General features: G+C 42.0%; 1 protein-coding gene across 1 annotated transcript in view; it reads right to left on the bottom strand.

The window, feature by feature from the left end:
• Window positions 1-292: 292 nt before the first annotated feature.
• The window catches only part of mtnr1bb (melatonin receptor 1Bb), a 36,759-nt gene continuing 9,077 nt past the window's right edge, over window positions 293-27,974 (bottom strand). Inside the window, exons 2-4 of the mRNA XM_047606513.1 lie at window positions 8,931-9,049; window positions 8,479-8,823; window positions 293-6,709 (exon numbers count right to left, since the gene is read on the bottom strand). Of these exons, the coding sequence (XP_047462469.1) occupies window positions 6,290-6,709; window positions 8,479-8,823; window positions 8,931-9,049 (884 nt within the window). The 3' untranslated portion in view covers window positions 293-6,289. The remainder of the gene's footprint in view (window positions 6,710-8,478; window positions 8,824-8,930; window positions 9,050-27,974) is intronic.

Genomic DNA, 27,974 nt, shown 5'->3' with positions numbered 1-27,974 from the left:
ATAGTTCTCAACTCCGTTTCAACCTAATTTATCAACAGAAAAGTACCCCTTAAAACTTCCTGGTCTACAAAACCCAGCAAAAGGCAGATTCACATTTTTGTTAATTTCACAAATGAATGAAAAAGCAAATCCACCAGAGTATGATATATCAATTTTATTTTCCATAACACTGTTTGAGGAGAACTGTACACATAATGCATATCTTTCTTTTTTCTTTTTTTCTTTCTTTTTTTTTTTTTTTTACACACAGTTCGTTTCAATGAGACTCAGTGTCACGACCAAGTCTTTTGAGCGTTGAAATTTCATTACATTCCACAGATTTCCCTTTGGTTACTCAGACAGTCATCCCCCCCGGGCATCCGGGCCCAGCCTCGTGCCTTGTGTGACTTGTTGTCATTGAACATCGGCCATAAACAACATCAGACAAGCATGCACATTCACACACCCTCTGGAACAAGGGACAATTATCATGACACGAGTAGTCGAGTGGCTAAATGCCTGAAATGCAAGTTCAGTTCAGTCAGTTGTATTCTGGTGCCTCTTTACACCAAAGAAGAAAAAAAAAAAAAAAAGGAAGTAGTAAAGCATTACAAATACTTCTTTTTCTTCACAAAAGCAATTTCTGACATTAAGACACGCACAGTTTTCACATTTAGTTAGTTACAAACCCTGTTTATGAATCCTTTGTACGGATGTACCGCGTGTAACAGCATCAGGTCTGTGTGAACAGGATGTCCTGTGTAACATATGACTCAGTCCACGACTCAAGATATCCCAGGCAGCAGCCAAACACAACCTGCAACCTGCGTCTAATGAGCTTCGCGCAATAAAGTGGCCACTGGATGTTAATATTAATCAGCTGAGACACACTTGTGCTTTGCAGAAGTTTTAATGGCCTTGTTATGTCACAGTTTAAAAAAAAAAAAAGAAAAAAAAGTGCGGAATAGTTTCTTGTCTGTAATCTGTACAGGGGGCGCATGCACCACTGCTTTTCTTTTCTTTTTTTTTGTGCGGTGTGTGAAGTTCCCTCGCTGTATTTCTTATGGCGTTGTACTGTAATTGCATTCAGTTATGTTCCCGAGGCTTATCGTTTTATTTGCGTTTTATTTTTGTTGTTTTTTTTGTCAAGGGTACCTCGTGCGCACTTTAATCAGTGTCGCAGTCTTTTCTGTCTTCAGCTCTCAGCTTGTGTTGTCCTGCTATTATGTAATCTCTTAATGACACACGCACGCTGCGTGCTGGACGGCGGGTTCGTCCAGATCACAATTCGGGACATGAACTGTAATGCTTCAGAGTTAGTCATGTGTCTGAAATCCTTCAGGCTGCAGAAACGAGCAAAGACAAAGTTTGTCTGGCCCGTGCCGTTCCATGCTACCATGCGGGCTCGTGTTCAGATAACTCAAAGGTTGTGTCAGCTTAAAAGTTTCCCATGTTGCTGCGCAGTGTTCAGTGACTAGTAAAAAGTAAAAAGCTAGAGTAGACTCTACACCCCGAAGAGCAAAACCCTTAATTAGTGTATCATTCTCTGTGAACTTGCTTCATCCTAGAGTGTTAATTCACTCAATTTTGCGAAATCCCGACTTCATCACACCCTATGATTTGGGAGTAGCTTGTAACGGTGATGGGGCAGACAGTAATTAAGCACTCCATCTGTTTAAAGAAGTAAAATGAAGCAACCCTGTTTACAGTGGTGATCGAGCGCTTCTCAAATGGAAAGCAGCAGCTGCTCTTATGCTACCAATTCTCCAAAAACGCGGGTCCCCTGGTGGAAATAAAAGTCAAATTTATCAAAGATTTCTCCTCTCGGGAGGATGTCAGCCGTGCGTGAATACTGCGCGCGCGTAATTTGGGGGGGGGCGGCGTCAGAGGGACTCCGGGAACATAATGCAGAAATGCGAGGCGGACAGAGGGAGCGTGTCACCTCAGTGAGTACAGCACTCAAAAGGATTAGCGGCACACAGAAACCCCGGCTTTCATCTTCCAATGAAAAATGGAGTGACAGCCTCCACTGCTTCCAGCGGTCCTTGTGTTGCTTATTGTCTGAGGCCGAGACGCATTCATACCATTATTAAGTAAATTGAAAATTGATTTTTTTCGTTTTCCAAATGACACTTAATGGTTCACTGTTTTTTTTTTTTTTTTCAATCGCGCAAGTTGTGACTCATTAACTCAGCTGTGAAACGTGGTCCCGTGATCAATCAGCAGCAGTCTTCTTTTTCTTGAATGGGGAGCTCTTAGCATAGTCAACAACAATGTTGTCTTGTGGTCATTTTTATACTTCAAACGCAATGACTCAAACGACACATTTATCACATGATTTAGAGGGCTTCGTGTGAATGAGGAAAATTACGCATCGAGTTTTTCAATTAAAACTAAGTTTGACATTTAACGTTTGACATTCAAACCGAGGAGCAGTGAACCTATCATTCATGCTAGCAAGTGCAGTGTCATATTTGGCTGCATGGCCCTAAGTGAGGGTGCAGACGCTGAGCACAGGGAACATAAATGAACATAGTTACGTAATTTAGCCATAGGGAAAGTAGAAAGAAAACACAAAGGAGATAATATTTGTTCAGCGATTGAGTCTCCTGCCTGAGGTCCGCTTCCAAACTCATGTGAAGTGCTGCGGAGAAAACCTCTATAGACAACCGTCCTGAATACATAAAGAAAGAAGCAGTGTGGAGGCGGATCAGGTTTGCTGAATGGGTTCATTATTATGAGAAACTATGGCACTTGCCGTAATATTTTAGAGTTTGACACAATTGTATTAACTGTAAGGCAGTAGTTTAAAAAAAAAACAAAAAAAAACAAAAGGAAAGGAAAAACATCTTAAGGGAACAAAGGTGGTTTAAAGTTTTTCCCCCTAGCAATATCATGACAAAGTGTATTTACACCAAATCTCCTTCGCCTATATCCGTTTCTTTGGTTTAAATTGAAGTTTTCACTTTTCTCCAAGTGCATCTAAAACGCTCTCCAAATGTGTCATCGTTCATTTTTTCCGCGCCGCAGCGACATCGGCACATTTCATCACCTCCGTTGCTCCACCACTTCTGCCTCCTTAACGGTCGAACAACCTTCTCAGACCTCCGACGTTGGGTGAGCGTTGTTAATATTTATTAAACTCCCATTCTTTCAACAACAACAAAACCTCTTTCTGCACCACAAATTTCAGCGTTTGAACATTTACAGTGTGACTTCGAGGTTTACATGTGTTAGGGTATCCGTGTCAATCACTATACACGGGTGAAGTCATAGTGATGCGACGTAAGCACCAGTTAGAGCTAGAGGCTGTTTTAGATGCACTTTCCCACTGTAGTGAAGTTAATGAGAAGGGAGTTTGAATATCATCCGGTGATGACCAGCTGATTGCATGGGGTTATTATAATACATTTTGAATACATCTGTATACAATATACCACAGTTAAAAACCACACTGACAATAATTTACAAAATATCCCTTTGAAATGTCTTCAGGCTCCCTCATATGGCAGCTGGTAAACTGCAACTGTATCGGACTGCTGCATATCACAACAACATGTTTCGCTAGGCACCCTGAGATGGGAATACAGATATGAGCTGTACCTTTCTCAACAATCTACACTGTTTCAGTTAAGAGGCGAGCGATGTCTCTCTTCTGTCAACGCAACCGAGTGAGCCACCCGAATGTGCTCTGCTTGTTTTATTTCCACAGTGAAAGCATCAAAAATGAGTCCCTGGTAATTGTTTTTTTTTTTTTTTTGTTTCTTTTTTTCTCTTATGTTAGAAAATAAGATAAGTACATTTATTAACAAAGATAAATCACCTGTGAAATGAAAAGCTTAAGTTTTGCATAAGTATTTCAGAATGAAGATAATAGTCGTCACTGCATAAGACTAACATACAGTACAGCATGTGATGTAGGAGGCAGAGGAACCTGTGTTCAGTCTATATTGCTTGCTGCGTGTCTTTTTATGGGTTTCTGGGAGGTTTCCTGACATAGAAGGTGGGGTAATATCCTGAACAAGTACTTTAGTCCATTTGGAACTATGTGGACTGGAGAGCAGCTCTGCGTATTACGAATCAATAATATACAATGACAGCATGTTAAAATATGGATGCGCTGTTCAATAGCTATCAATTTCAGGTGCAGCTGATGTTCCATGCCTTGGATTGTAACGCCCACTGTGTTTTGAATTGCATAGCAAAGTGTGCATAAAAAAAAAAAAAAATCATCCATGCTGCTGCACTCGGCTGTTTGGTAAAATTGGACTTATTGCATTGTGATTGTTCTAATTTGTTGACATCAGTGTAGGGACTTCTCCTCGCCCCGTGTTTCTCTCATGCTCTGCTCTATGGGTGTTGACGTGCAGTGGAATCGGTACCCGAAAACCGTAATTAAAGTAAAAGTGCCAGAAAGATGAAAGTGGCAATCTCAAAGATTTGGAGTCACTTTCAGCTGCTATGAGGTAACGCAACGGTGACTGAGCCTCTGGCCTACGTGATGAAAGTATTGCGTTATTATTTATTATGCACTATTAAGAACTGGAGGTCTGTAGCGACAATCCATAGAAAACATGCTGCATTAAGTTTATACTAATAGACCCCTTCGTGGCCTGTGTCACCGTGACGTCACGATGTTAGCTGGAGGCAGGAACAGAGGGAAGCTTGAGGCAAACACTGTGACTTTCAACCATGAAAATGTCGTCTGCTAAAAATCTGTAACATATATATATATATAATCTGTATTAACGCATATGTGGATGCTATATGCTATGAAATGTTAAATATTCATCAGATGATAGCATACAACTAAACAAGCTGACTTTCATTTCGACAAACTTACAGGAAATACAGTGAGCATCGCTGGTGCTGCTAACACTCATAAAAAGCGCATCTACAAAACAAGACGGGGGCCATTTTTGACGGCAGGCTGCTCTCGGATATTTCAGCGAGTAATGGAACAAGAAGCAGCAGCCACAGCGAGCCGCTGGACGAACGGCTGCGGGCGACTGGCTGCGCTCTTAATTTCTCAGCGAGGTAACAAACTCCTCTAACAGCACCCTGCAGACTCATGCCGCGTGCAGCACCAGTATTACATCACAGGAGGATGGAAGAAGCCAATTATTGCCCGATGTCTTATTTTTCTTCTTTTTTTTTAAGACAATAGTTTGCTTTGCTGCACGCGGACCTCTTTGACACGTAGTGTTAAATCACACATTTGCTATTACCACCTATAACTACAGGTGTCACCTAATGACTATGCAGTTTGAGATTGCCACCCTGAAGTTTCAAAATTATGCCGCATATCGTGTAATTTATCACTGGATTATAATTTTTGGCACATGTAAAGAAGCATTTAACCTGGTTAGATTGTGAGTATGTTAAATAAAATACAAAGACACTCTCTCTATATCAGTAAATGTACTTTGCATCACTAATTTTCTCTAAGACTGTAGTGACTGTACAAAAAAAAATATATATATATTTTAAGAAAGGACCGAATGGCAACAACAGTGAAGTATGGGTGACATGCAGACTGATAGATGCAGCAGCAATAGTAGACGTAGGCTTCCTCCCCGTGCTACATCAAATGCATGTTTTCTCTGGGACATTAAGGAACTAAAATAGGACCAAAGACATGGTTCAGTCTTGATTTGTGTCATCCATCAGTGATATTCTGGATATATTACTAAGTTTCTGTTACTAGTAGTTTGCAGTGCAGAAGGGTCAGACCAGGCAGTATTAAGTATGTGCTACTGCAGCATTTAGGCTTAGTGTGAAAGTCCGACCGCTTCACTGTCACGCAAACCTCTTATTTTATCGTCAGACTTTGCTCCTCTTGTACTAATCTAGCGTTCAAGTGAGGCGAGTTGTACTAATTGTACTATTTGAGGCTTTAGAAGTTACTAAAGTGAGGTGTGTGTCTACCGGTTTTACCAATGGTTACCCAGTTTCGAGCAATACGCAGTCCACAAGCAGCAGTCATTGAAGGACATCAGATTTTCAGTGTAATATTAGTGTACCATTCAGATTGTTATTAGAGTAATAACATCATGAAACTGCGACGCATGGCTCAGTTCTCTCACGATATAATAACATCTCTAAAGGGTTTGCTCGGTCGATTCACATCACAATTTGAAAAAAAAAAACAATCTTAGTTTTTGATTCTTCATTTTCCCTATTGAATCTACTAGAAAACAAAGCCATGTTTTTCAGTTTCACCTGTTACCTGATACTCTTTAGCTGCACAACTGCCTAAGTGTCACATATGAACAGGAATTACCATTTAACAGACTCAAGGATCCGCGTCTCATTCTTTGTTTGTGCGATCCCTGACCGACTCGTTGTTGTTGAGCGGCGGGGGCGGCGACTGCTTGCTCCTCATGCTCCTGCCGTCCGTGGCGGCTCGAGAAGTCTCTGTCACGAAAAGCCGAGTCACCCAGACGGAGGTGACAATGCGCTTGTACTCATTCCTGAAATTCCTGTTGAGCAAGCCATAAATGATGGCGTTCAGACAGCTGTTGAAGTAGGCCATGAAGTAGCTGACCACAAAGAGCCACTCGGGGATGCGGGGAGCCACGCGGGACGGATCTATCGCCACCGCCAAACCTATTAGGTTGAGTGGGGCCCAGCAGATGGCAAAGAGCACGAACACTACGAACATGGTGAGGAAATTTCGCAAGTCACTGGGTCTGAGGCGAGGCTCTTCAGTCTTCACTTTGCGTCGCACCTGGACACAATGAAAACGCACAAAATAGAAAACAGAGTAAATGATACTGGGAGGCTCCACTCCGTCTTAACCTCACACACATTTAGACGTACGAAAAATGACAGGAACACACACAGATGCAATGATTCAAAATATCTGGTTCCTGGGCCTGTCAGACGTACCCACTGCTGTGCAATGTACTAAAAAACTGAATTACTTTCCTAATTGTTGCACCTAGAGCTAGTTTGTTACTGAAGATTATATGCAAAGATTTATAAAGTAGAAGTATAGGCTTCGGAAATCTTTTGACAGTAGTTCCCCAATGCCTTTTCAGACTTTTAAATTTGTCGCCATTCTTAAATTTTATTAGTTTGTATCCCAGGTGTGAAACCTTGTAAAAGGTGATCTGAAAACTGCCGTGCATATGTACGTGGAAAGTTTCTGAAACCTTGAAACTTTAGGGGATGAAATGTCTACTTGTACTATTCTGAAATTTATATATTTGCACTCGCATTGCACTGTTCTTTCAGAGCTGCACCCGCAGATTTGTCCTCAAAGACTTGAGCTTTTCGAGTGATAATGTACTGGTTATGCTTTGCTCCAAGTCCAATCCAATCACATGTTGTATTTACCCGGTAAGGTAGACTGATCTGGCGATGACTGACAGGCTCAAACAGCGTCAAATTAGAAAGTCTGAAAATGGGTCGTAGAAAGAAAACTCAGTTTCAGACCTGAAATTATATTTCAAGCTTTAAAAATTGAGTATCTATGTAAAAAAAATATATATATATATTTCTTTGTAGTGTTGAATTATGGCATGATCTCAATCCCATAGATCTCAAGAAGGGACCATTGATTTCCCAGACAGTTGGTTTAGATTACCACTGGTTGACTGGTCACTGTTGCCAGATGGGTAAGTACTGTATCATATAGTAATGATCTTATTTTGACCCAAACTATCATATATACTAAAACAACTGAAAACACACACACACTAGGACAGTACATTTAAAGTCAAAACTATTATATGTGCATGCAACTGCAATAACCTGAAACAACTGCTTCATTCATTGTCAGTCAAAAGACAAACTTTCATATATTAGACCTTTTATATTTTATAGGCCCTGGAACTATCGTGTAAATGTGATAATAGTATCAACACTGGTTGACTCTATTATTGTGCAATGGATCCAAAACAGCAAATGAATGGAATATGATGTTTTCCTGCTATAGGTTGCAGTGGTCAGACTATAGTAAAACGCCAATTTAGTGTTAGCACTTGTAATTTCTTCATTTAATTTGAAAAGGTTATTATTTACATTAGTCACTGCCACCAAAAATAGACCAAAAATGGATTTACTTCAGTTTATGTCCAACATTTAACATTTAACTGCCTCAGCTGAAATCACGGACACTTACTTTGCCATTTCTTTCTTTTCTCTTTTTTTTTTTTTAAACCTCTTACTCATAATTAAATGTTATATGCCAAAAGGGGTTTCCCTGACCGCATTATATATTTTGTCAGTTTATACTGGCATTTAAAAAATTCCTCTAATCCCCTCTCAGGTCTACTATTAAAGGTCAAAATTTCAAAACCTGAAATGGTCATTTTCTCCATTACAGATTAAATCTGGATGAACCCCGAAGGCCGGAGGGTCTTGTTCCTATTGGGCCATGTGCATTTTTCTATTAAGCCTTTCATAAAAGCTGTCGTACTAGTACCTTATTTGACCCTGTAAAGACTCTAAAAAAAAATCATGCAATCATATACAAGATATCGGGAGACTTACCTGAATCACGAGAACCCAAATGCGTAGATAACAAAAGGTAACCACTGCAATGGGAACCAGGAAGTGAATCACCACCACCGCCACCGTGTAGGAACTGCTGACATTCTGGGCAAAGGTGCAGGAGTAAACCCGTGGGTCATAGCGCAGGGAACCGACGAAGAAATTCGGGACGATGGCCACCACAGTGAGCAGCCAAATTAAGGCAACAAACAGCAATGTGTTGCGATAGCTGTACAGCCGGCTGTAAGAGAACGAGTGACAGATATAGCAGTATCTGTTCACTGCAATCCCAGTGATGTTGAAAATGGAACCGATGACACTTAGCCCCATAAGGAAACCACTGACCTGAACGGAAGAGAAAGGGAGCGCAGTGTCAGACTGTGTAGGGGAGTGTGCCTGTTGGTTTTGCAGTGGAAGTACACAGAAATGAGCCGCAAATGACGTGGTCCTACCATGCATTGTGTGTTCCCCAGTGCCCATCCGTCATGGAAGAGCGCGTAGAGAACCAGGGGGTAGGGGTAGAAGGCTACCACAAGGTCAGCAAATGCCAGACTCACCACAAACACGTTACCTGGAGAGGATGACGCAGAGAGAGAGTGTCAGTTCTGTTACATTTGTTTGCAAAAACTTGTTCTCTGGCTGTTGAATGAGTCACTTTGTACTTTGCCACAGACACCACAATTATACTGGCAGGGATAATTTCCCCCTCATCTCCTCGTTTCGGCAAAGTAAATCTCCCCACATGCGCACAGTGTTTAGTTGTATTGACACCATTTAGAAAATTAGACCAGATATCAGACTGATTGCTATCTTGGCCACTAGTCAGCCCGGATAGGACGAAAGCAGCTTTCATTTCTTTGTCTGACACGGAGCGCTCGAGCAAATAGCAGACTTTTGCATGGGATGTGATTTTCAGTGTGCTGGGAGCCTATCTCGGCACGTCCAGCCTGGTGCGATTGTTGGCTGAGAAGGCCAAGATTACAAAAGAGTTCTAGCCTCTGCCCCACAGCCGATTGCTTCGGCCCAGACAGGGCTTTATCAGGAATGGCAGAGTCACTGTTTTGACAGAGTAGAAGAAGAAACGTGTGGACACGGCACTTGGGACTTGCAGGTTCGTTTTTTATTTTTTCTCCTCAGCCTAGTCCAAAGAATGGTCTGAAATGCCTAGTTTAGGCCCTGAAGTCACTCTCTTATTTGCTTAATGCTATTAATTATGGTGAATCCACGCTTCATGAATGCCTCGCCGACATATCCTGATCAAACACGTGTGCACAATGCCAGTGCCACAATAGCTAGCTTCCTGGCCCCTAGCTGAAATACTTACAGCACCTTCTCCTGTTGGCAACTCACCTGCCTGTATAATCACCCTCTTGCTGGTTTTTGTTGGCGGGGAAGCATTTCGGCAGAGGACAGGAAGGAACATAAATAACCTGATCAAAAAGGAAGACTCCAACATTGGCTCACCTCCAGAGCCCTCAAAGGTTATGTTGGGAAAAAAAAAAAAAATGGAGGAGCTTGCAGTGTCGTGTATATAATCATCAAACCCTGTGAAAAGTACAAAATCCAAAGTGCACTGGAGATTTATTTATAGTTACATCGTGCCTGACAGGCTTCTTCTTGTTTTTCTTTTCTTTTTTTTTTTCTTTTTTATGCACGTGTGGCTTTGGTGTGTGTCTGTAAATATAGAAATGTCACTAAGCACCGTGACTGAAAAAGAGGAGACAGCGATTCAGCACCTCCTGTACCGGGACAGCGAGGGAATGCAAAATGCGCCTCTTATGATGTGGATTAATTCACTTTGTTAGATATTTAGACTCTTTATCCCAACGAGCCTTGGGTGATCAAATTATCACAGATGGCTTAAACGCTTCAAATGCGAACGTCGATGACGAATGCTGCCGTGCAAAAGCAAGAGAAAAGGCCTGATGTGCTGTAAGGCACACTGAATACATGGACAGGATGCTTTTTTTTCTTTGAAAGTAGTATCAGGTATTTTTGATATTGATGCCACCGTGTCATCTGAAGTTACCATTATACTTGGTCCCAACTTAGATTTTTATTAAATTCTCCTTTGCATGTGTTAAGATTATCAGGCAAGCGTCTGGGAGGTTTTAATTTCCATAACACAAACACAGATGATCATGTACTGATACCCACCAGGGAGTTCCTCTATCAGCGTGGTGATTATTTAAAGCAATTACCAGCTGGGTGTGTAACTCAGACCGGTCACCATCCACAAACATGCACCTTGATGGGAAAAATACACGTGTACAGCGGCATATTTGTGAGTTCGTGGCACCACGGCATCATCAGTTATAACCTGATAAGACTTTATTATCCTATTCTGTTCATTCTTGCCTGTCTATTTGAATATAAATTGGATGTGTGCATGAAAAGGAGGATGGGGATGACGTTCTCTATCTTTTTAAAACCCCACTGTGACTCTTTTCATTATAGGGCTCCCTAAACGTGATAAAGCAGAAATTATCTTTTGGGTCTGGATAGATTAATGTTCACTCCTGACAGCTTTGTGTGTGTGTGTGTGTGTGTGTGTGTGTGTGTGTGTGCGCGTGCGTGTGCGTGCATGCATGTCCCGCATGCGCAATTAAATTAAGCGGTAAAAGAGGCACTGATAAACGAAGGAGTTAGAGGCATGCATGTGCACACGGATGGCTGCAATAAAAAGTCAGGGAGCGAAAGAAAGACTGTCCTATAATCTCACCTTGAGGCTACAGCAGCCTTTATAATGCATACTTTACAAAACATACTTTACAAATTCATACTTTTTTCATGCTGAAGAAGCACGAGTTTCATTCAAAACCTTATCTTCTTTAAGTCACGTTTTTCATGCCAAGGACCCCAAGTTGATGGAGAGATTGAGTAAGGACCCCCTACCTTTGTGGGTGAAAATATACACATATATATATATATATATATATATAAAAAGTCTAACCAACCAAATATTTTTGAGACCCCCCTGCAGTACCTCTGTGGACCCCCTAAGGGTCACGGACCCCCTGTTGAAGACCTATGCTTTAAGTGTTAACAATGGGGATTTTAGCTTCCCCCTTTTCTCTCCAAGCTTTTATTTAATTTTTTTTTAATAAATTCTAAATATAAACTGCAATGAGTGTATGCAATCTGCAGGCGAGTCAGAGAATGAGATAGTTTCATCATGGTTTTTATGGCGTTACGTAGGAATTAAGACAGTGAAATGAAAATGGCCACGAAGATGGCTTCAGAGTGCGTGAGAAACAGAAAAATCTGCCATGGCAGAAATATAAAAATCAATGTGCGAAGGCAGACGCAGAAACACAGTCCACATCTTAGAGACCGTTTATTTTAAATTGACTTCAGGTTAATCCAGGAGGTCCTCGTCGATCTTAAAAGCTCAGGAGCTGGATACACGAAAAGGTCGGCGGGGGCCACTGCAAGCAAAATGTGAATACATTTTGTTTTTCTTTTTTTGACAATGGCAGAAATTTCAATTTCCCCCGACAACAAGGGAGTGCGAATTTCTGACAGTGGCAGTTCAGGTCCGTGCGATCCGATTTTTAAAGTATTCAGACAACTGTCAAACAGCTGTTTTCTTTTAAAAAGGCGTCTAAACTGTTAAACATCTGACCTCCAAAGCGACCCACTTTTCTGCTGCAGTGAAATAACCTGGCCTTGTATGAACTCCCGTTGAGCGGCGCAGCTCTCCTGAAGCACTTACTGAGGCAAACTGGAGCACCGCATAAAATTTCAGATTTTCCATAGCTAGTGTCGATGTTTTGTTTGGATGCACACATGAGGTGTGATGGTGTAACAACTAATGGACATGTGTTAGGATTGCTGCAGCCTAAAAAGCTTTAATTACTGCATCAACAAAACCCAATTGGGACTTCCATTCTGTGACTGCAGCAGCCTGAGCCTAAATGAGCATCCACTGATAGCACGTGTGCTGCTTTGGCATGAACGCAGTCGGTGTCTGTGCCGGTGCGTGTTAGCGGTAGCCGGTCGCTTAATTTTCTCTGCCGTCCGCCCCGACATGAAGAGGTGCGTGTTTGTCAAAGCAGCAAACAAGTGTTCCACATGTGGGGAGCACACGCACACACACACAGATGCCTGCTGTGAGAAGGTTTTCTGAACCATCTGTTCACTAAGCCACGGATTATGATCACATTTCATAACTATTCATAGACGGAAGTCTAGGCTTAAAACATGGTAATCTTGTTTCAGGGTTTAGAGCAGCGAAAACTACAGTTAGATTACTTCACAACTTAATTTATCCAGAAGCTCTTGGGGATGTGGTGTAATTTGGACAACCAACTCTTGGGAGACCTTGAACTTTTGGGATTTCCAGATGAAAGCCCACACACACACACACACACACACACACACACACACACAGAGTCTGAAGAGTTTAATTTGCAGTAGTGGTACATTTGACTTGCGCCAGTCAAAATGTCAGGAAATGTACAAACATGCACAGTACAGTTGGAACAGTACAGTATTTTCTTTCTTTTTTATACCTTAAAGATGGGCTAACTGTTTTTTTGGAGTTTCTCTGGCATGCACTTACAAAATAAATCAATAAATCAATTGCTTATTGTTATCATACTTGACGTATCTTGAAAGGTGCGAAATAAGTGAAATGAAATGAAATGGATCGGGGAAAAAAAATTAGAAGCAAAAATTAATTTGTGCCTTTTCACTCCATGCATGTAAGCACAATCTGAGGGGAAGAGATTGCAATGATTCTCCTCTCGTCTGCTTCTCTTCCCATGTCTTTCCCGTGGGAGGACATGCAGAGAAGATTTGCCTTGTTTGCATTTCGATCTTACATTTAGGAGAGGAAAAAATAAAAAAATAAAAAATGTTGATGGTGAGGAAATGATGAAGGGAATGGGGACTGAATCCATAAGTGAGCGATGTGCCAGGAGAGGTGGTCAGGTGTAATGAACGGAGCATCTTTAAAGTGTAAGTTGCCCCCCCCAACTACCCACCCACCCCCACCCCCCGAGTTGAAAGCAGAAAGTCAATCTCATTGAACAAATAAGTCCCACGAGACGTGATCCGTGACAATTAACGGCTTCACGTGTTATTTTGTAACGAGGCTGTTAACTCTGGTTCTTTCTTCAAACTGCTAAAAGGTACAACATTACCCAGAGAGGAACAAAAGAATGAACGTCTCACCCGATTTTTAGAGATTAATAAACCGAAGCTAAGTAATATTAGGAAGATGGTGAAACATAGGAGGAGATAGAATGTTGGCAGAGGATGGTATTCTTGGCAGAGGAGAAGGAGAATGAGGGGACAAGATAAAAGAGTAATACTCCTTCTAACATTTAACAGCGTTGTAGACAAGGCAATAAACAATCCTGTCACCTCCAGTATACATCATCCTTCTCGCAGGACATCTTTGTCCATGCTGGCAGTTGTCAGTGCCAACAGCGTCCTCTCTCCACCCTCCTGCACACTAGTCTGGTCAAACTGCGTGCGTCAGTGTCAGCCTGACTCCTTTCTGACACCGACTTCACCCTCTCTCTGTTCTTTATATCGTCCACGCACTTCGCCGCAGCTGAGATTTCTCAGCCGATGAGCTTTGAAAGATTTGACCCTGCAAACTCACCCCCTAAAAAACACCTCTTTTCCAGCTTTTCCGACTCCGTGAAGCGACCAGACACACTCCGCCCATGCTGCCATTCTGAAATGGATCCGAGCGTCTGGCTACAAACACGAAGACAAGGTGCACTTCACATATTCACAGGAGTTCAAGGGAAACCGCAGCAAAGTTTCTCCACTAAGTTTGGAATGTGCTTGCTCTAACTCAATGACAGTTATCACCTCAAGTTACAAATGCGGCTAACGTTACGTCCCGGTGTGTATTTTAATCACCGGGTTTTCTATTCCAACATTCGTAACCAACACACACACACGTTTATTTGACCCTCTGGTAAATTTCCACTAGATTCATTCAGGTTGAGTTAATTGGTATGAATTTACCCAAGATTACATCTTAATTAAAAATGGGCAGCAATTTATCCACCAAGAAGTGACATGCCCCTTTGATTTGACCATGCTTATTTACCTGGAAATTAGTACTGGATTCTAACCAGCTCCAACGTGCCATACACGTATATACATGTATTTGTATTGGCCGAAGACAAAAGTAAAAACAAAGTCAATACGGCAAATTGTGTCTGTGATGGAAAAAAATGAGTCGCACAAAAGACCAATAAAGTAAAAATGCAGCTAGCGCTGTTAAAAAAAATTGATTGTCTGGAGTTTTTATATTTTAATTTTTCAGATAGGGCCAGTCTATACTTGTACGAATATGTTCTTTTCTGATATTCCACCTCAGTTTAGTTTCATTCAGTTTAGTTTTAAACCACTGTGTTCAGTAGGTTAGAAAAAACAACCAATGTCAGTAGTCATAGCTGAGCGCCATATTTGGGTAAAAAAAAAAAAGGATTATATTCTGAGGGAAATAGTAATTTCCATTGAAGGGGTAAGAGGAAAAACAACATGATTATTCTCTGACTGTGAAGATATTTCCAAGAAAGTACCGGTAAAGAGGGAACGTCAGAGTTCCTGATGCACAGAAGTTATCACCTTATCTGTATTTCCTGTAATTGGCTCTAGTTTACTGAAATAACAGGTATTTCCTTATTGCCAAACCCCATTGCAAAGTTCACTTTGTGCATTCACTATGAACATCCTACAAGGCACCTGGCAGCATTTGTAGTGTGGAAATGGAAATGGCATACGTGTAATCACGAAAGTCGATCTGAGGATTTTATGAATCGATATCAGATTTCAGCTTTAGCTTAATTATCAGCAATAGCATGACGTGATCTACAAGAACGTAGGACTTTTTGCAAATGTCTGACTTTGTAATCCTCGGAGTAATTGAAGATAATAGCCTTGAATTTTGGGGATGGATGAAATGCCCCAGCACTTTGCTGGATGGCGCCGTGCAGAAGAACCAGACGCAGAACCAGGGAAGCTACTTGGGTGAGCTGCAAAATGTCTTTTAAAACTTTCAAATAAGTCCAGTATGTAAACAATGGTCAAGTTTACCAAGCCAGAAAATTGATGGTTTGCCTATTCTGGAAAGTTATCTGAGTTCACATGTTCGCCTCCAACTTGAGATTCAGAAGCTGAAGAACTTGCACCTGATCACCCCCAACCTTTACATTTGCTCCATCACACGAGGCCTTGCTGCAGCACTACAACCCCCATAGGTCAGCGAGTATTCTTATGCTGGCGTCAAGCTGCCGTAAGAGCAACAGAGTCCAAAGCACTCATTGGAGGAAAGCATATAGAAACCGGCTGCTTAATGTTTCAGTGGATGTGATTCAGCTGCTGGTCGGCTGCTGCTTTGAACCCAGCGTTGCAAGAGGCGCTCCTTTTAGCTGCCTCCCTCAGGTTTCTCTTCCTCTGCCTCCGTCGCCGCTGTTTGTATGGCACTGTCACAGATTGTTTACAGTGAAAAGAATGCGAAACACTCACCACGACGCCTCATTTATACATTCCATTAGCCGAATTACCCACAACGGCAGTCAGTGATTACCGCGCTACGACGTTAAGCAACTAGCTGCGAGATATCTAATGCAACATGATGAAATGAGCAACAATCTGCTTCCACAGTCGGAGCATAAATAATTCTCTAACTTATATGAACGCTAGAAAACTACCCCAAATCTTATTACACATTACAAAAATAATAACGGCATTCTTGCTTCATTGCTTTAGGAGGTTGCTGCTGTTATCTTTTATTGAGTTTTTTTTCTGTACTGTACATATATATTCATGGAGTATGTGCTGCCATATCACTTTACGACTACTCTTACTAAAACCTGACCTCAAAAAAAAAAGAAACGCAACCCTCATTCTAATTAACAGAGAAGCAATTAACTGCCTTGTAACGTAACCCATAGTTTCGGGCATACATGGGAACCAGCCGTAACTGCTGAGCATAAATCGGCTTCGTAATGATAAGGAACAACTCGAATCATGCTCGGTCAGGCACAGAGAAAGAAAGGTGTAGAAAGAAGGAGTGCGTGACTCTCTGCAAGTTGAGGCTCTGACGGAAACGAATCGTGACGGTTATAAATTCTGACATAATCGTTAACTGAACAGGAGCTGGAATCACAGCTATGAGACAGCAGCACAGCCAGCCACAAACTATATTACACTACAGTTTATTAACTACACGGCGTTCCAGTCCAGTTATTGAATTTCCTATGAGCACATTTTAATTATATACCACTTAAATGTCTGTACATAGTTGTATACAATGTTTATCATGCAAATAAATCAACTCTTTTCCCGTGGTGCTCTGGCTATTAGCACAATCAGTGTTTGGATTCAGTTTGAATATGAATCTATGAGCCACGTTTCTGTCCTTTAGTCTGTCAAGCTCTGAGTGAATGGCCATACTGACTTATCAAAGCCATTCGTCTTCCATTGGGCGCGTGCGTCTGTGTGCGCCGCCCGCGGTGACGTTGTCTTACCACATTCATCTGAATGCCAGTTCACACGCTGTGCCCATGTACACAACAGTGCGGCTGGGACTCGCACATGTGCGTATCATGACTCTGAAAGGTTGCTGCGCAAGCACTAAATTATTAAAAATGTTGTCTGTTATGTGCCGCATGGGAAAAGGATTCGCTTTTCTTCTGTCTTTTTTTTTTTTTTTTTGAGTTGGCAATCGACCGCAGTCCTCTGGGATATTTCTCCACAAGAAATTGATTTATACACATGCAGCATTTCCATGACAAATGAGAATGGAGGATGACCAAATAGCTTGTTTTTAATATGTCCAATCTTGGGCTCAATTACTAAACCACACTGGAAAAAAAAAATAAAAAAATGCACCACTGTGCAATACAGACGATATCCAACCAAATATTTTTTATGTTTTAGACTGAATTATATTATATTGTTCCATCTCGGGGCTAAGGCTTTTATAATGCATTAACGCAACGCTCATCCAACAAGTGAGTGATGCAGGAACAACTGTAGTACAGTGTTCAAAAAACTGAACATTTACCTGATACTGACTGCTTTGCATAACAATTAGACTTGAAAGATAAAAAAAAATATTGGGGAGGAAGAAGGGAACAGGTATGAAGTGACCATCATAGCTGGTGAAGCACTAAGCAGACAGATGGCTCTGCATCATGTGATAACTGGAAAACCCCATTAACATATACATGAGGGCATGTAGAGTTGGAGTTACATCAGAGAGAAGGTCTCAGTTTTGAGGTCTGCTCTGTATTTTGTCCAACCCAAACACCTCTGTTTGTCGTAGAGGTTAGGAGGAATTGCTTCCCTGTCCTGAATGAGGAGGTTCAGCTTTGGTCTTCCTAATAGGCCACAATACTAGTAATAGTAGTACAGCTAGTGCGTATGGCTGCTTTGTGTTAGAGCACGTGTTTGCTGTGTGTGTGTGTGTGGGGGGAGGTGGGCGGTTTGGCCGACACGGGCCGCAAGCTACACGAGCGAGCGCGCATATGGACAACGTTGTTGGAATTACGATACAGTGTGGCGGTGTGATAAAAAGCTTGTCAGGTGAAGGGATGAGTAAAGGATTTACAGCTTGTGGTTTTACTGCGCACAGAGAAACTAAAAACCCTCGGGAACTGTCATGAGAAATGTTTTTCTTTTGTCTTTGTCACGGCCACGCTTCCGCGATGCAGAATGGGCTCCTTAGCACTTTAGCCATTTAACACAGCCTTGTTTCTGTCTCTTCCTTTTTGCTCGGTTTGGTTTTGTTGTCGGATGCGATATTGGGAGCAGTTGAAGCTCTTTACACGATGGTGAAGATAGTGACCGGACTCAAGATACATAATGCAAACACTTGCAATTCTGAAACCATTGATGTAATTTTTTGGTATTAGCGTGTTAAACACTCCCAAAACTCCTCGTGGTTAAATGAAAGGATTTCTTCAGATCATTCCTGCTCTGTACGTACATAGCTTTTCGCGGCAAGATCAAAGGCCGCTCTGTCACAGCTGACATAAAATGAACTCTAAAGGAAAGATGAAATAATAATCCTTCAGTGTTCCTATGTGCCATACAGTGAATGCGAGGTCCTCCGGCAGGTATTGTGGATGTGCTGCGTGACAGGATCCGTGCGGAAATCTCCCCCCGAAACGGTTACTGCCAAATGAATTCTTGTGATTCGTCAAAGGCGACACAAATTGGAAGGAATTGGCTGGATAAAAGAGCGCCAGCTTTACAAGTGAGGAATCTTACGTAAGAGAGAGCCGGAGCCACTAAATACAATAGATGCCAGGAACAAGCAGAAAAGCATATTGGAAATCATAGTGCACAATGTGAATGAGGGGGAATAATCAAAAATTTAATGTTTTGTTTAGTTTTTTTTTGCGTATTCCAGGATGTGTTTTTGGAAACCCAGATATATCATTATTGGATCAACTAAAGAGTCGTGTACTGACATTTGAACTCAGTTTTACTAAAAACATGCACCTTAATGGAGCTGGTGACAGCGTACTCTGTGGGACATTAGCTAAGACAGAAATGTTGCTACTGAATATTTTTCTTTTTCAAAAAAAACAACAAAAAAATAATGATCTTAAGAAGAACCCGTTTCACCTCTTCTCCACGAAATGCAGTAGCAGAAATGGCAAAGTATATCTCCTGAAACCTTGACAAATACAACCAGTCTATCTGCACAGCGCAAAAGAAATTGAGAAAATATGTATTTTCACACTCGTGGCGAACTGCTTCAGGCTAAGATTCTGACATGATGACCCTAAACAGAGGAGTCAGATGTAGCCGTTGGCCTGTGGTGGGAAGAGCATAGTTTTGAACTTAATGTGGAGACTATTATAATAAAGAAAAGGTGAGCCAGAGTGAGAGAGAGAAAGCTCTGCGGAAAATCAGGAAATATCTGTGAAATCCAACGGCTGAGAGTCTGTAGCAGAGTTAAAATGCTGTATTGATCAGAGCTATCGCTGAAGAAACATCAAAAGTTTCAAGGACTCTGTGTAAGAAAGTTCCACCACCGTGCAAGGCCACAAGTTTATCTCTAGTTCTTCTAACATCTCCACACTTACTCCTCTGTCAGTGATGGAGCACTGCACTGAGATAATATCAAAGAGTCAGAGATTAAAGTGGGTCTGTGGGACTCACCAGGCAGGTGAAATGAGCAGGTGCGATACAATGTATTCAGTGATTAATTAGTATTTAAGAATACTTCCCATTTAATGTTAATGCGGTGAGCTTAAAAAGTATTCCCATCTGCAGTTGACTGTTCTGTCAAAAATCCAGATAAGGGGCTCTTTAACAGGTCCTTATTTGCTTCCAGGCTCTTTCAAAACAGCAAACCTAATAAGCTTAGCAGGTCAGCACTCGAATATGTTGCTGAAAGCACTGAACATGAACTAAAATATGTCCCGATGGCAATTAGTTTTTTATCACAAAATGTGCTCTGGGATGAAAGGAGCATTTCTACTCAAAATGTAGATGTCGGCGTCGTCGTTAAGAGAGTCTGGCTATCTGAGCAAACATTTGTGGCAATCCACCGAGTAGAACTGACCATCGTTCCTGTGTTATCATTACCATTAAAAAACTCAAACACTTCAGTCTTGGTCAAAGAGAGTATAAGGAATTCGAGCCAAAGCAAGTAGAGCTCCCCCTGGTGACTGGCTACAGCATAGGCAAGCTAAGCTCCACCTCCTCCATGTTAGTGGATGGGACTTGGGTCGAACTAAAACACTAAAATATATGTCAAATATTTTTTTTTAAGGTTGTTACTATCATTTTAGATGATAAATAGATTGTTGATGTTCAAGTGGCAATTTTTTGTTTAAGTTTCTACAGTGTAACCCTATGGGGTGGACATGCTATGTTGAAATAAGTTGCTTATTATCACCATTAACAGGCCTATAAATGTTATTGCCAACACCTGTCAATGCATAAAAGGCCTTCACTTAAATATCCCAGTGTCTACTTACTTTAAATATCTTAAATCACCTAATCAGTCACGTAACGGTGTTTACCTTCTCCTCAGTCTCCCACATTCATCCGCCACCAAAAGAAGTTTGAAGTTACTCAGAAAAATTACAAATACTCAGAAACAGTGAAACTTAAACTAGTGTTACTGTTATTTAGTATTATAATAAGAACATTAGCACGCTAGCCATAATAATTTAGTAGTAAGAGTAGAGGCAAAGTTATGTGTCAATTAAATTTGGGTTTTCACAGTATATATGATGGTAGCTGCTATTTTTCCTTTAGTCTAGATAACTAACTAGCATAAGGCTTGGTTAGCTTCATATTTCATTCATTTGTTAAGCGGTGTTGTGCGTTTTTGAGATCAAGGTACACATTAATGAGGGCAGGACTTTATTTTTTCTATATGAAATCTTAACTTGGACAGAAATTGACATTTACCTCACATAAAACGGAGAGATCCGTTGACATCCAGTTCTTCCTTTTAATCATCTGCTCCCATAACTAACACCTGTACTTACTGGTGGTTTAATACTACATATCACAGAATACTGTGGTTTGAATAAAGGTGTCAGGAAATATTTGTACTTTTTCCATCATTCTGAAACTGTGCAACTGTGACCTGATGTTATGAGCACGGGCATGAGTCTGCAAACAGCATGGCACCTGCAACCCTTCATTTAAAAGATCACACTGTTGGCTGCCCCTTCTTGTTCCATCACTCCCTGCAGTATTATCTAAGTGATTCTATTTAAAGAATGCAGCAGCATTTTGCAGATCCATTTTTGACGGACGGTAATGGTATATATGCTATCTTACTTGCAAAGCACATTGCACTCACAATGGCTATGTCATTATAAAAGTCAGCTCTATTTGAAAGTATTAATAGAGACCTGCAGCAATTCCAAATGTTCCGTTTGCATTAGCAGCAATCTTGGATAGTAGTTTGCTCGTGATAAATCTCTGGCTAATGCTATCCAGAGATAACATTCGCAGTAACTTAATGTGGCATAGCGTAACAGCGTTGCCCACTAGCTGAGAGCAAAGAAAACAAGAAAGCCCAACCAGAGCAGCAGGTTTTCACTTCTGAAGAGCTTCTTATCTTGTTTACCAACTACACACAACCTTTTCTTGTTGCCTCATGTTCCATTTACCACTTATTTATACTTACATTCTTTTGAGAAGGCTTTCAAATCTCCCGTTGTCATACATGCCGGCACTATCTGTGGCAGCAACATAGTCCAAAAAAACAAACAAAACAAGAATATAACAAACCATAGTGAAATTTCTAGTTGCCCTTGTGATTTGCTTCAGGTTTACTTGGATATGGTGGGTGACTCCAATGTAAATACTGCCAGTCAGCTCTGCCTGTTGGTTCTCAGTAGTCCTCATCAGCTTTCTCCAAGGCCCGGCAGGCCTCTGTCCCGCTTGGCTAGCCACTACCTAAGAGTGGGCTGTTGTATTATTAGCTGTGTCTCTTTTTTTCTCCTACCTCTCTGTTTCTCTGTTATTACATTAGCAGGGGGACTCTTCTCACCCAAAAAAAAAAAAAGCCAATTTCGGTCATCTCTAAATTTGAAGTGCTCTCTGGTAGGAGGAGAACAAAATAACATAAACTGGGAGGGGGGTGGCGGGGGGGATTCCTGGATTGATGGTACCTCAGGATTTTGGATACATTTTTACCAACCCTATTAGTGGTTTAATGTTCTAAAAGGAACAATCAGATACATCCACAGCTACCTGTAATGATCCCAGTTTTGACTACACGCGGGTAGTGGTTAGAAGGTCTATATATAACATTACCTTTTAAAGGAATACACCACCCCTATGTGAAATTTAATCACTCACCGTATTCCCCAGAGTTGGATAAGTGAGAAAAAATGTTTTTTAAAATGAGTCCATGCATTTTCCTAATCTGACAGCACAGCTGTTTGCTTTAGCTTAGCATAGACACTGTTATGTAGTGTTGCCAATTAGTCAGTTGTTCGTGATAGTGACAAATAAACTCAACAATTTTCCTAATTACTTCTTGTGACCTGTGCATTCAAATCCAGATTGCACCTGAAAACTAGTCACCTGAAAACAGGGTGCGTGTTGACAGAAATTGGGGGTTTTCAGGTGCTGCGTGGTGTCTTAGCGCCTGGCAACGGTGATTTGCTGGAATATAGTCCGAAGTCTAAATCTGCCTGTCTGTACTTAGGAGGAAAAATACTTTTATTTATCACTATAATGAACGACTGGCTAATTGGTAACTCTACATGACAATGCGTATGCTAAGCTAAAGCTAACAGCTGCACTGCCAGATTAGGAAAATGCCCGGACCGAATACGGTAAGTGACTAAATTTCACATGAAGGTGGCGTTTCCCTTTAAGTTGTTACAAGTATAATTTGGTAGGTATGAGCTACTTATCCGTAGTCAGTGGATTACATCGACACCGCTTTAAATTGGGGCGAGACGACCTTTTCTGAACCCACTTCAGCTTGTTAGCAAACAGGTGCCTGTTTACACATCCAGCAGATTAAAGCGACATTAGCATTCACTTCGGAGAGTTTTCTCTCCTTTCAGCTGTCTCCACCAGCTTCCTCAGAAGCGAAAAGCTTCGCCATCCTTGCTGACTTGTCTGTTGTAACGGTATCTGTTAACAGCCAGCACAACAAAACAGTAAAGCTGAAGGCTGTAAAACCAAAATAGTGAGTGAGTTCTTGTTTTTTTTTTTTCTTTCCGCTCTCTCTCTCTCTCTCTCTCTGCTGTGTCAGAGCATAATCCTGGTGGACGTTTTTAACACCCCGACTGTATCCAACAAAAACAAGTTCGAGAGCATTAGACAGGCTGCCTCCAAGATCGCTGGTCTCCTCACACCTGACCTCACCTGACCCTCGACACTGTGTCACGTGCTTAGCACTAACCATTCTTCACGACACCTATCGCGCCATCCTATCTTTCCTTCTGTTTGTCCCTCTGTGCAAAATCCAAATATAAATTTTCCACTGTGGGGAAAATCGAGTCTATCTATCATCTGGATGGTTGGTAAGTGGAGCAATGAGTGAATAATGGGGATGTTAAAGTCGAGGAGGGCTGTGAATCTACCGGAATGGTCTAGTTCTACTTTTGAAGAATGTCTGTGGTGAAATAGAAAAACAAATTCAGTCCATTTCATGCTCTGTGTGGTCGCGTGGCTACTGCGGCACCATAAGCAACTGTCTACTTCGGTTATGCCTCGGGCTAACTGTGACTGAGAACGCTGCAAACATGTCAGCCGTCTGACTAATGCATGGAAAGAAGATGGAAATGATTAAAGCTTTTCTTTCAGAGCGTCCCGCTGAATCGCCGCGCTAATACAGCAGCTCTGAGGAATCCTCGCCACCGAAATGTAATTGAAAGTATAATCACTGATGAATTAATCTGCTAATCAGATCCACACTTCCTTTCCTTGCCGCTCCGAGCATCAAATCTTTAATAGACACCATGAATGGTTTATGTCTTTATTTATTTATTTATTTTCCCGGGCCATTGTCAGCGACTTTTCAATTTGTATCATTCATGCACGCCGCATTAGCGATGCCTCTCTGGCGCTGTTTTTTTTCTGCAGCCTGACCTCAAGTGCTGACTCCACAAGAACAAACACGAGCGCTTAAGGTTCTGTCAATACGTTTCAGCGCCACACTTCCAAGAACAAATTTGTCTTCCTATCACCTGTAATTACACTTCCCGCCTCCCAAACATGTAGAGGTGCCGCATATAGAGTCCGTGTGCCTGGCAACGTCCGACTTCTTGTTGTTTGTAGGCGATGCGTCTTCAAACAGAGCTGCAGACTCTTGGGTGCAGCCCGCCTTCAGAGTGGGCGAGGTGGCTGTTCGATGGAGGAGTCACCGGACCTCCACACGTGAGGTGGAGTAGAAAGTTCAGTGTGCTTCAAAAACAAGAGTTTGCACTTAGAAGCACCCGTGTTTTCAGTGGGCAGGTGGAGAGAGCAGCGCTTAGAGTAGAGTCACGGAGCGACAGCAGAAATAATAAATACACCACTCTTAGTGGATTTCGGGTTGTAACTTTGACTACTGATCGGCTCTCTGATTATTCGTCAATATAGTGATTAACTAACTAATATTTTTATGTTGCCTTTTCTTTGAGATGTTCACTTGACGAGCAGGTGCACATTTTACAAAGATGATAAAATCACACCCTGGAAAGCATTAGAGGCTACTGTTGTTTACTGATGGACATGCAACTGCAGGGAGTTAATCAAAGTGCGACTGACTGTTAGTTTCCCCTTGTGAGTTAATGGGAGCAGAAAATGGCCAAAAATAAGCAAGTTATTGGTCAGAATTGGAGAAACTACGGAAATAGAGACACGACTGCCAACTGTTTCTCTTTTGCAAAGCTGTTAATCCAGCTCAAGCTGCCTCTCAAACCGGATGAAATCTTCCTGAATATCTCGCACGGCACATAAAACACGGGAGGCTATTTGCGCGCACCGCGGGGCTACAAATGTTGCACAAATTTCATGGAGTCGTCATCCGTTGGTGAGCTTTTGTTTTCGCGAGGGCGAACTCCGATCGGGACGATTCGCATTCAGGATGCACGTTTTGGACGCCTCGCCCCGGGCTCGTTCTCGTCCCACCCCCACTCCCCCAACGTTTAGAATGCAAAACATTGGCCCGCGCCCGTTTTCCCCTCCATTCCCTCGCATTAAAAATGCTCGGTCTAGCAGCACACGCCGCCGAGCTCACCAGGCTGTGAGGTTTAACGGGAGATTCACCTCGCGCCGTCTCGAAACTCAAAGGGTATTTGCATGATTTCTACATCTAGTTAAGGAATCAAAGAGCAGTGCAAGGTGCGCGCTTCCTCTAAATCTGAGGCATTGCCATGCAGCGGTTGAGTCACACTACAAGCCTATGCTGGGAAAAACAGCTCAACCCCATCAACAGCAGGCTCCCTGCACCTGAACATACATGATGGATCCACGCACACTCTGTGATTCTGTGGCTTACTGGCTTTTCTACCAGGGTACACCAGGCAGACATTAAGTCTGGTTAGTCCTGGGAGATTGACCTTTGAAGTGCACGCTGAACTGTAAAGCAAAGCAGATGATTAAATCAGAAAGCTGTCTTAGCTCATCATTATAACAGCGAATGCAGAGAAAAAAAAAAAAAAGTCGAGATTAAAGCGGGCGCTGCACGAGGGGAGAAATGCCTTGTGTTAAATATTGCCTTTGTCGTGCCACATCATTTCTTACGTAATTACAACTAGTTGACCGAGCACAGCCTTTGAATGGGCTGTAATTTCTCTGTGCATTCTGATCAGGAAGCTCAAACTGCTCGTCGCCGGGCTCCCAAGTTTACACCAGGTCTTCATAGTGCTCTGATCGAGACTTGTGAATCACAATCTGAAGGTCACGGACTGGAAAAACACTTCAAAGTATAATTAGTTTAAAAGCTTTTTTCTTTTTTTTTAAATATGTAACATGAGGGGAAATGTTTTTATGTATGAAATCAGAGCATTCCCATTTTCCCTCTGGAACCTTGAGTATTTTCAACCAGAGACTCAAAGTTTAATCTAAAGATCAATAAGCTTTGATTAACTATTCACTTCAGGGTATTTGAAATCAATCAGCAGTTTCAGTTTCCCTCAACACATCTTCATGTTTTATTTTTGTGCTTTTTTGTGTGTGTGTGCATGTGTATTGATTTCATGCCCATCATTTGTGAGATACCTAACTGCCGAACTTTATTTCTAACGTGCCTTGGAAGACCTCCTGAATAAAAACGAAGCACTTTTCATCTTTTAATTTTCTTTGAAGCGAAGCCCTCACTGTCATACACACCAACATGACACGTCTGAATGATTCAAGCAGCGCCGCGGTGTAACGCGTCAAAGCGCAGCTCTTGATCTTGCGCTGATACAGTTGGCTGGATTTTATTATTATTATTATTATTTTTTTTTAACTTTCTAAAAATAAAAGTGTTTCGCTGCCGTTTCTTTCCATCAGTCAGAGCTGTGAGGGGGTTTTTAGCTTAAAATACGCAAATCCCATCGCACATCTGAACACATATTCTCGCGCTAATTAAATATAAATTAACTTCCCAGATGCACTTAAAATCTGTTTCATACTTCTCAAGTTTGGCCTCTAAGTCTGTCTGTCGAGTTGCAATCCAAGAGCGGATCAGGTGGCGGCTTGCATCCCGCTTCCGCCGTCTCTCAGTTGTGTCTGCCTGAAACAAACACTCTCTCTCTTGCCGCCTTGTTTGTCGTTCGCATGAATACAGTTCCTTGCAACACCTCCCTCCCTCATCCCTCTCTCATTTCCTCATCCCGGATCGCCCTTGATTTTCCACGTCTCTCCCCAACACCTCCCTCCTCCTTTCATTCTCCTCCTTCTCCTCCTTCTTCTTCTTCTTCTTCTCCTCTTGCAGCAAATCCCTCGCTTCTTCCACCTCTTCACCCGCCGCTGCCTTAGGGTTTTGAGAAACCGTTACATAATGCACTTCAGATTATCACAACGCATGCATTATGGATATGGGGAGATACGGCAGGCATCAGGGGTTTTGGTGGAGAATAAAGCAAAGAAATCAACGATCACGCTTCCTTCGCAAATGAACTGGGTCAATATATCGCGTCCGTGGTTACTGAGTTAAAGGAAGCTGTTCTGTCAGTTGTGTGCGTGCGCGCGCAAGTGCGCACTGTGCAAACCACTGAATCATCGCCTCATCTCAGCACTAAAGTACTGATTACAACTGGGTGATCCTGATGACACATGACAGTAGGTCTTGTTTTGGCTCTGCCGCTACAACAACACAGCATGAGTATCCTACTTTTCATAACAAGATATTTCAGCCCTGCCTCTCTTTTATCTAAATGTTGGGCTGTCTTCTCGTAGCCTCGTGTCCTCATGGTTTTTTTATTTATTCTTTTGTTCCGTTCCTTCCTCTTTTTTTTGCGACTCCTTCCCCCTGCGCCCGCCGCTCTTCATCTCCCAGGTCTGAACTCCTCCTGTTTCTTTTATCCCAGCTGTCTGCGTTCAAGGGAATTACAGAATCATGCTTCACCCAAAAGACACAGGACAGTGCCTGGGCACAGCTCAGGCAGAAGCGGACTCCCGGAGCACTTAATGCTGTTGAAAACATCCCCAGCAGTCATGTCCAACCTTCACTTATGCCTAAATACTCCCAGAGTAAAACAAAACAAAAAAAAACTATAAACCCAGATGATGAAAGAATTATATGGCAAAGCCTAACACATACAGAAAATCCCCCAAAGCCCGGTAGACACTCTTCTCCCATGCATTATAGATCAGTGGTAACTCAGCTCCCCTATGGATTCTACACGAAACTACATGATGAAACCCGACCGAGTGGCTAATATTTGTCACAATGGGATGTATAATGCAATTTTCCTGCTAGATGGTGAATCCAAATGATTTACCATCAAGCAAAATGGATTAATTCAAATCAAGCTAGCGACGGAGCCCCTGCGTCTTATCTCTTTTCCCCCTTTCTTTTGAGCTACAGCTTAACATTCCCCTATTTC

The sequence above is a fragment of the Mugil cephalus genome, chromosome 15 (assembly GCF_022458985.1).
Source record: "Mugil cephalus isolate CIBA_MC_2020 chromosome 15, CIBA_Mcephalus_1.1, whole genome shotgun sequence".
Classification (NCBI taxonomy): Eukaryota; Metazoa; Chordata; class Actinopteri; order Mugiliformes; family Mugilidae; genus Mugil; species Mugil cephalus.
The sequence above is the reverse complement of the archived record's forward strand: the minus strand, read 5'-3'. Positions and strand labels throughout refer to the sequence as shown.